The sequence below is a fragment of the Scomber japonicus genome, chromosome 12 (assembly GCF_027409825.1).
Source record: "Scomber japonicus isolate fScoJap1 chromosome 12, fScoJap1.pri, whole genome shotgun sequence".
Lineage (NCBI taxonomy): Eukaryota > Metazoa > Chordata > Actinopteri > Scombriformes > Scombridae > Scomber > Scomber japonicus.
In genome coordinates, this window is record NC_070589.1 from 15,243,571 (window position 1) to 15,253,941 (window position 10,371).

At 43.4% G+C, this 10,371-nt stretch overlaps 1 protein-coding gene across 1 annotated transcript; it reads left to right on the forward strand.

Annotated features, from left to right (window-relative positions):
- onecut3b (one cut homeobox 3b) lies at positions 1-10,371 on the forward strand. The gene is made up of 2 exons (XM_053329966.1): positions 1-1,075; positions 10,007-10,371. Exons 1-2 carry the CDS (start codon positions 1-3, stop codon positions 10,369-10,371), a joined length of 1,440 nt encoding a protein of 479 aa, XP_053185941.1.

A 10,371-nucleotide genomic window follows, 5' to 3' on the forward strand; every position in this document is an offset into this window, starting at 1 on the left:
ATGGAGCTCACCATGGAGAACCTTCACAGCGTCTCCTCGCACTCCCAGGCGGGGGATCTCATGAGTTCTCCGCACGCGCGACCGTCCCCCATTTCCACTCCCCGGAATCTGGTCTCGCACGCTCCAGGCGCGCGGTCAGCCATGGTGTCCGGCATGACCTCGATCCTGGAGGGCTCCGGTGGAGACTACCGGACAGACCCGTCCGCACTGTCCGGACACCTGCACCAGTCTATCAGCATGTGTGAGACCGGGATGAGCCTTAGCAACACTTACACCACCCTGACCCCCCTGCAGCATCTACCTACGATATCCACAGTCTCGGATAAGTTTCACCACCCGCACTCTCACCACCATACTGCCGCCCACCAACGACTCTCCGCAGGGAACGTTAGCGGCAGCTTCACGCTGATGCGGGACGACCACCGGGGGATCGCCTCCATGGGCAATCTGTACAGTCACTACCCCAAAGAGATGTCCGTGTCAGGCATGGGCCATGGCTCGCTCTCCCCGCTGTCCAGCGGGTTGGGCTCTTTGCACAACTCCCAGCAGCAGCTCTCATCTTACGGTCCGAGTGCGCACCTCTCTGCCGACTCTAAGATGCTCTCCCCAGTGTCCGGGTTTGAGTCCCACGCTTCCATGCTGTCTCGAAGTGATCAAGAGCACCTGGCTAGGAGTTTAGGGGGGCATGGCCACGGCATGATCTCCAACCTCAACGGCATGCACCACCACCCACACAGTCACCTCCACTCCCAGGCAAATGGTGGTGTGATGCTGGGGGACCGGGAGAGGCACGGCCACGGAGCCGGCCAGGGAGTAGCAGGGTCAGGCGTCCAGGCAGAGGAGATCAACACAAAGGAAGTGGCTCAGAGGATAACGGCCGAGTTAAAGCGGTACTCCATCCCGCAGGCCATATTCGCCCAGAGGATCTTGAGCCGGTCGCAGGGAACCCTCTCAGACCTCCTACGAAACCCCAAACCCTGGAGTAAGCTCAAGTCAGGCCGGGAGACTTTCAGGAGGATGTGGAAGTGGCTGCAGGAGCCCGAGTTTCAGCGGATGTCTGCTCTGCGGCTGGCCGGTAAGATACTGTGCTTTAAGTATTAATAATTCACATTAAATTGATTAATTTTATGTGACAGCCCGGTCCTCTTCCGTTATGATCCAAAATTATAAACAGACACAAACAAACTTCAGCAGGCCTAACAATTTCAGCACCACGGACAGTTCAAGCTGCCAAAACAAAGCGCGCAGAGGCACAGTGGCTTCATCACTGAAATTAACTGTTTTCTCCTAAAACCTGAAACAAATATAGATTGTTTGTAGAGAGAAGTCTAATTGTGCTTAAAGTAGAGCTCCAATAAGCAAAGATATTAACTATTGCTTTGGGCGTGTACATCTACGTTTACGCGGGCTGTTGTAGACTACATTTGCAGGTCTATATTTTTGATCGGCACATAGCAAATCGCCATTGATTCACAATAAACCTCGAAATAGTGGCCCTCCCCCGACTTTTTTTTCGTTTCCCTCTCTGTCCGATTGTAAACACACGGTGGTGGTGTAGGTGGTGGTAGTGGCCTCTAGGCCAACTAGTTGCGCGGGAGAAGCGGGGTGACCCGAGGCTGCCTGATCAATACGCCAGTTCCCACTCTCCCTTTTAAATGTGGCACACGGATCAATACTCGTATCGGAGCTGAAAGACGCAATAACCGCACGGTCTCTCCAGCTTTTCATTTAGTGCTCTGTAGTAAAAGCTCTAAATTTAGAGCATAGACAGGTATGATCGTTCAAACTCGTTACCGGTGTGAGCTTTTTACGCAGGACTTCTTCTGTGCCGTCAGTGGAGTCAAATGAACAAAACGTGAGAATAAATGTGATCAAGATTTCACTCATCATAAAACTTCTTAAAATTACAGATTACAAAATATTAAAAGATAGATTACACATCTTGCAGCTCTATATCCAACCCAGCTTACATATGATCCCCAGATCTCTTTCAAGGCAGCCTTAAGAACTGTTCTGATGAAATATTGATTGCAACTGGGATGGGGAACACAGACAAGTATAAACAAAACAATACGGAGAATATGGAGTTTTTTTCAAGCCATAAAAACCTATGATTATACCCTACTATTGGGCTCAATATACTCAGAAGAATAGATCTCCATAAATGCAGTTGCTGTGTAAAATGTATCATTATACACCAGATAACCTTCTTTCCCAGGAAATATTGCAATCAGCCATAGTTTTAAAATGTGGATTACAACATTACATTTAGCAGAAATGAGTGCCTAAGTATGAAATATTCATCCCTCTTTGGAAGTTGTCATGTTTTATTGTTTTGAAATATTAAATCAGAGATGAGATTAGATAGATAGATAGATAGATAGATAGATAGATAGACAGACAGACAGACAGATAGATAGATAGATAGATAGATAGATGGATAGATAGATAGATAGATAGATAGATGGATAGATAGATAGATAGATAGATAGATAGATAGATAGATAGATAGATAGATAGATAGATAGATAGATAGATGGGGATTAGTATCTGAGGCTTTGAGTGTCATTAATAGTGTAGCTCTGTCCTTTCAGTGTTTGCCTGGCTTTGCACATAGAAGATCAATAAGGCCGTTTCCCCTTCCCAACCCCCTTCTCTCCCACTCCCTGGTGCTCTCTCTCTCTCTCTCTCTCTCTCTGTCTGTTTTTCTTGTCTCCCTCTCTTTCCCTCTCTGCAGCATATGACAATAATATTACTAATCTCTCACTGGTTAACCTGGCAACAGGCAGGTTGTTCGGCAGACCAAATCAAAACAGAGCAAAATAAACAGGCAAACAAGACACTGATTTGGAGGATGAAGGAAGAGGACGGATGAGAGCTGATGTTTCATAAAGTTAAACAAATGCACACTACGCCATTTTCCATCCTCCAGATCCGATCCCATCTTTTAATGCCCATCAAAGTTGCTCGTCCCATGAAAGATTAATATCAGTCTGCTGTTTCTCACATTTTCTGAAGAATCCAGATGGACAAAACTGGGATGTACAAAACTTCAGTCATCCTAGATTTAGTGCAAAAGCAAGAAAAGGAAAACTGACGTGGAAAAAGAGCTGGGGGAGCCAGGAGATGCCATTGATTGAGCGAGGGCAGGCAGGTTTGGCTTTGTGTGAACAGCCAGATAGAGGCAGGGTAGTGAAAGGATCAATACCGACCTTAATAATTGATAAGTATAAGGGAGACGGAGGGGAGCGAGAAGAAAGAGAGAGTGCAGAGAGTGGTGGTGTTAGCTCTTGTAACAGCATCTTCTAGGTAAGCAACATCAAATCTGTGGTTAACAGTTGAGGACCACACACCAGCTCACTGCCAAAACACACAGCAAAGGGTGTGTAAGTGGTTTTGGAGAATGCTGTTTACACCCCAAAACATCCTGTGAAATGTCAATAGTACAGATATGACACCAGCACAGGTGGTGTAGACTTACCAGAGCTGAAAACTCAGAGCAGAACATATTTATGAGGCTGGAAGAGAAGCCTCTCTGCATGTGCAATTTGTAACAAAGAGGAGACAATATTTCAAGTGGAATCAGGACAGGATGGCTGGTATTGTATCACAAAACATCAAAAGATGAGCGCTTAAGGAGCTTCTTACAGTAGACAAAGAGCATCAGAGCATCCAGCTGCCTATCGAGTCGTCGTAATGAGTGCTTTCTGCTCATGTCAGCGAATCCTCAAAGCAATCCAAGGTTGTGATGTCATTTGATTTTAAAGGTTGCTATGCTTTATGGGGTTTGTAATGCGTCTTTATAGAGGCATGCAAGCACATTTCACCAAGTGTGTGTGTGTTTGTGTGTGTGCATGTGTTCGTGTGTGTCTGTGTGAGTGCTTCCACATGCACATGTGTGTGTGACTGGGTTATAGAGTGTGTCTGCACTATACATTGTTCAGGCTTATCTGACTCGCTCTGAATCGGTATTGATTTCCTCTCTTCTGCTCTCTCATTCTCTCTCTCCCTCCCTCCCTCCCTCCCTCCCTCCCTCCCTGCCTGCCTTTCCTCCCCCTTCTTTCTCTTCTGGCTCTGTACCAGCATCAGCGTAGCAGGTCGTTTTGCCTTCAACCCTTGTTTCATCCCTGCTCTCTGGTCATGTCTTTCTGTAACAGACTGAACTAAGCTTGCATAGCCATTATGCAGGCAGACACTGATGTGGAATATTTTGACACTGTTTGAATGAGAGTGAATGTGTTGGATGGACAGGTTTTATATAACTTTATAATAATGTCAACTATTTGAAATGGCCTTTCACGACATACACCTGATCAAATAATTTATTTGGGCATTTATGATCACCGTGATTATGACCAAGTATGCCCAACACTCTAATCAGTATCATCATTTTAACTTGACCAAACATCAGAAAAATGTGATTTGTGTACAGGATGCAGGTGTGACTGCTGCAATTTATTTAAAATTGTAATGATAATATTTGTAGTTAGTAGAAATATATGAATGAAGAATATGCTCTTTGTTTAAGCATAAAGTGCAAAAAGGTCTAAAGTTGTTGATTTGATGTGTCTGTAAATTCGGACTCTTTATTTGAAGCCCACCCTTACTTTTTATGGTAGACCTTCATTAATTGCCTGTTGGTGCTGAAGGGACAGTTCCTTAGAAGTAGTTTGGTTGTAAAGACCAATAACATTTTTAAAGAGTCCATTTGTCTCATTAGACATAACGTGTTCCAATATGAGACTTTCTATTCTTCTCTCTCTCTATCTCTGTATGTGTGTGTGAGAGAGACACACACGGAGAGAGAGAGAGACAGACAGACAGAGAAAGAGAGAGAGAGAGAGAGAGAGAGAGAGAGAGAGAGAGAGAGAGAGAGAGTTTAATTGCTTAGAGCTATATTTTAGACCCAACCTCATTTTTTTTATCGTGAGGCTATAAAGTTCAAGTCACACCATTTCCCAATTAGCCATATTTTATATTAGAGTAACCGACAGACTTTGTTTAAACAACATTAATTCTAAAGCGGAAGCACAAACAGAGAAACCCAGATTCGTATTTTTTAAAGTAAATTTTAATATACTTTAGTTTAGCTTTTGATAACAATCAACAGCTTCTAACATTATGATTTATTTGTAAAAAAAAAAAACGGCGTTGTTTATTGAATTGTTGTCTGTTGCAAGAGGTGTGTTACAGGCCGCATGTTGTTCAGCATTTCAGGCAATCCTTCTGCTCCTTCTTAAATGATATATTTTCGGTAATAAATGTAAAATCATACACTTGCAACAAAAAGATAAATGAAAACTATTAAAATACGCTGTTCGAGGCATTGATACGTTTTTCAAAAACAAAAATGCCGAGTAGGCTATTTAAATTTCTGTAGTGACATGTACATTTAAACTAAAGCAATGATCATTGGCGTTATACTATGCTATTTTTTTTTATCAAATATTTTTAAGCGTTTCGATAAATATGTAAAAATAATAATAATGATTTTGTTTCTTTTACATTAAGATCTTCTTTAAGTATAAAGAAGCCTGTGCTCTCTCTAGAGAAATTGATGTCGAGTTGTATTGAAGTAATAAATAAAGTGCGTTATTTGCTTTGGATAAAACGGAGATACATATAAAACATTTAAAAGTAAGAGCCAAGCAGATAGTTTATAGACTGCAAGCCGATATCTGAGGGTGTAAAGTCGACGATCACTTGTCTCAACAACACAACACAGGCTTTACATTGACAAATAAACGAAAGCTTTCAAATAATCCAATCCTAATCAATGGACAGTATTTTGGAGATGCAGGCACGGTGTGGTGTGGTGACACCGCTGCTGTGTGCTGGTGCGGGAGGTGATGGGGAAGGGAGGGGTGGGTTTTCAGGCGTTTTACCTCCCAGCAATGAATAGGCTTTTAATATGATCAATATAATCAATAACCGTACATCTGAGAGGTGTGACAGAGAGTGATTGACGCAAAACTGTTTCTCGCCTGCAGTAGTCCGTCCAGGGCGGGAGAGGGCCCGTCTCACCGCACACAAAGCCCGATCTCATCCGTCCGTCCAGGCGCCGGCTAGCAGCAGCACGGTGCGGTTAGTTCACCGTCTGCCCCCCTCATACCCCCCTCATACCCCCCACCCCCCCTTTCACACACACACACACACACACACGCACACACACACACACACACGCACACACACGCACACACACACACACACACACACACACACACACACACACACACACACACACACACACACCTTTGAGGCAGATTTTAATGATAGATTATCCAATTGATTTTTTATTGTTTGATAGTTTCCTGCATCTATAAACCAAATTATATTTTTTGTTTTTATTGGTATTTCTTTCAAGTCACATCATCACCACATCACTTACTGGCTTTTACCTCACTGTGGTACCTCCAGCTGCCATCTGAAAGAGTCACTTTTCATCTTGCACATTTCACACAGCAGGCAGAGTATCTTCATATTGAATATTGTTGTTACAATTACAGAAATGACCATCAATTAAAAGGGCCAGATGATAAAAGTGAGTATTAAGAAGAGATTTAAGGAAGGTACTGGGTTTGAGTTGTACAGCTGCAGGGTCAGTAAAGGCTGTTAGTGTCAAGGCGAAACTGAGGAATCACTTATCGCTAGAGGATCTCAAGTAACGGTCAGGCTCATAATGGATGATATCTTGTATCCAGCAGTTGAACTTTGGAAATGAAAAATATTTGCATATTCATTTTGGATTTTTTGTTTAGAGATAGGAGCAGTTATTATGTTATTCAAAGTGATGTATTTTTATGTGTGCTATAACATGTCTGCAGGTGATCTTTAAAGAAATTTGGCACTTCTGGAAATGAATGCCCATTTTTGTCTACCCAGGTCCACTCTTAGTGGTACATCCCTATCCGGAAATCACATGTAATATAACACACAAAAGTCAAGCACCATCCACCCACTGCCCCTCTCATCTTCATCTATATTTGTGCACAATCACTTAACAGGGAAAGAAGAAACAACAGCCACTTAAGTGATGAAGCAGAAATTCTCTTAAAGATACATGAGTGCAATTTAAAGCCAGCGAGTTAATCTATGGATCAGCCAGAGGTTGAGATTAAGCAAAGTAGCAGTTGTCATTGTTGACACCAGAACATTTGAAAGAGATGACGAGAGCAAGTGCCACTTGAGACTGCTCAGTGCCACCGCTTGTCTCTTTAGAAAAGCCCATTTGGTAATGAGGCAACTAAAGATAGCCAACAATGGTTTGGTTCTCGTCTCAAGAGAGGTCCGTTTAATGAGAAGGTCCATCTCTTCCTTCCCTGTGGTCCTATTCATTGTTGAGGAGGGAAATGTTCAGGGGCACAGAGGATTCTCATTTGAAATGGACCTATTGATTATCTGAAATATGTATTGACCAGGCGTGGGCCTTGTGCTAACCCCTTGGTCTCACTTGATGGCAGCTGTGTTGTTCCCACTTCAGGACTTGGAGCTGCAGAAGCTGCATTTGAGCTGATGGAGTAGAACCAGAGTGGTGTTGGCATTGTAAAATGGCCGGTAGCACTGTTGTTCGAAAACAGGCATTACATATTAAATTATCACTATATTAGCACTAGCATTCAGTCATTACATTAGAGAGTATTGAGTTTGGTTTGAGACAGCACTTAGAGAGCCGCAAGGAGATTCTGGCTTGGCTGGGCCTGAACCAATTGAATAAACGTTCCATGAAATGGTTCTGAAGTGCGGATCAATCAATATGGGGGCTATCAATCTGAGGGCAAATTAAAACAATTGAGAAAAACAACAAGAGGAAAACAGTTGAGGAAGTCTAGAAGGGATGGAGTGATGTGTCTGTGGAAAGGCTCAAACACAGGGACAAAAGAGAGCAACACTGTTTACATGCATTTCGCTGAGGAAAAATATCTTGTAATTATGCTTTGCTTGCAGTAACAACGCATGAACAATGGCAATGCAAACACATGCACGCTCACACAGGCATGCATGTGCACTTTCATATTGATCCCCCCCTCCAGTCAAATCTGTTTACTGCTGTTGTCTAAACCTGCTGTAAAGTCATCAATCATTTGCATACACCACCTCCACACTGCAGCCAGCCTTTCTCCCCCCTTTCGTCCTCTCATCCTTCCCTCTCTGCCTCCCTCCCAAAAAACAGTCCTCTGGGATAGGCCAAAAATCAGTCCTCACTTTATGTCTGTCTTTCACGCACGCCATACAGCTCGTGCACGCGCGCACTTTCTGAAAAATAAAAAATAAACAGTTGATATGTTCTGAGAGACATTCCTTTGTCCTCCTCCAGAGCTCTCAGACTGGATGACTGCCACTCTTCCGCCACATCTCCTTTGTTCCTCCACAGATAAACAATTTCTTCTCCATCTGTCTGTCACGAAGCGCGCTCCCGAGCCGAGCCGGTGCACGAGCTAACTCCACACACACACACACACACACACACACAAGCACACACATAGCCTACACACACATACCTCGGTCTCGCGGATCGATGGGGATCGATCGGGTGGGGAAGGGAGCCCTGATTACTGGACCACGTGTTCGAGAGAAAACCGCGGAAAATCGATCATTGCAGCTTTTTAGGGCAGCAGAACAGAACAGACTCCCTCCAGTTTCCACAGCTACAGCCGAGCCTACTGACGGTGCACCCAGGCACGGCAGACCGCTTCTTTGTCAGCATTTCACATCTCGCTCCTCCAGTTTCAACAAGACATACACAGACCCACAAAACCATTTACATCACGTACCGTGTTTGGGCGTTTTAAGATAATTTAGTCATTAGACACAGAGAATAAAATGAAGCCAAATAACAGTTAAAGTCATCCTCAAACATTTAGCCACTGTAGCCCAATGACTAATTAAGTTCTATATTGTTTGTTTTTGTGCGTTATTGTCATATTGTACTACAGTTGTGAGCAGCAATCATTAAAAACTAACCTTGGTGGATCATTCAAGGACAGATCGACATTCAAGTGTAGGCTAATGCGCTAAAAATCAGAATACTGTATAAGCGATGTAATGAAACATACGTAGGCATACATGCTGGTAAAAAGATAATCTGAAAATAGTTGTTTCTTCTATTTAAAAATGCTGTGGAATAGTTTACCCTGGTTCTCAGATTTTTGATTGTTCTTGAACACACCAACAGGAAGAGTTTTCAAACTGGTCTCTGTTTACACTTGCTGTAGTCTCCCACGCAATGGAAATCTAACTTTAACATGAAAATAGGATAAAGGTAACTAAATGTCGACTGCTAAGCAGCTCCTCAAGTTAATTTTCATGCTGTTGTAAAAATTAATGGAAACAAATGCTACCTGGAAGGTAAGAAATCAATCAGAAAATGTTATGATTAGGAAAATAGTCAGAGATTGTAATAATCATGATTAGTGGAACTTGCAAACGCACCCTAATGTTCATTAATGGCTCTCCAGGCTGGTTCAGCACTCTGCTTTGGGAAGCAATGCGTTAGGTGAGATCTTGATCGGATGTCTCAGTTTTGACTTTTATCATCTGTCATGAAATGAAAGGAGATATTTTAATTTGGCCTTTTTCACTCTGCACTGTCAACTCGCTGGCTTATTGCTTTTCTTTCTGCCTTTCCACTTTCCCCGTGTTCCCCTTCGTAGCCCACACACCCTCATGTTACTTGGTGTGCTTATGTTACTGTGTAATTTACATATTAACATTTAATACAATCATGATACACATTCAACTAAACTGACAATACAATGTTACAACTCTTTAACACAAAAACCTCCATGCATGCACACAAACATTTGACACTGGTCCATTTTTTAACCATTTGCTTTCACACACTTGTCTCTCATTCGTCATCAGTCTTGATTTTTGTGATTAGGTGTCTAAGGCATCCTTTGTTTATCTGGTAGCCATATAATTCTGTAGTCAGTGAATTTGCAGGACCACATAATACTTTATAGAGGATAAAACAAATTTTTCCCTTTTCTCCTCCTCCTCTCTCCAGCATGTAAACGTAAGGAGGAGGACCGAGGACGAGAGCGCAACCAGGTGCCAAAGAAGCAGCGACTGGTCTTCACCGACCTGCAGCGTCGGACCTTGGTAGCCATCTTCAGAGAGAACCGCCGCCCTTCTAAGGAGATGCAGATCACCATCTCCCAGCAGCTGGGCCTGGAGCTTTCCACCGTCTCCAACTTCTTCATGAACTCACGCCGCCGCTGTACGGACCGCTGGGACACAGAGGAGCACAGTCATGGAGTGCATGGACACGGCCATGTGCACACTCCTCATGGAAACAGCAACAACAACAACAACAATGCCTCTCCGATCCACCCCGGTACCTCCTCTGCGACCGCTTTCTCTAAGGCCTGA

What these genes read in the sequence shown, in the direction of transcription:
- onecut3b (XM_053329966.1), top strand. Translation starts at nt 1, where the DNA reads ATGGAGCTCACCATGGAGAACCTTCACAGCGTCTCCTCGCACTCCCAG. An exon ending in GTCTGCTCTGCGGCTGGCCG is followed by an intron (nt 1,076 to 10,006) that starts GTAAGATACTGT and finishes TCCTCTCTCCAG; the next exon opens with CATGTAAACGTAAGGAGGAG.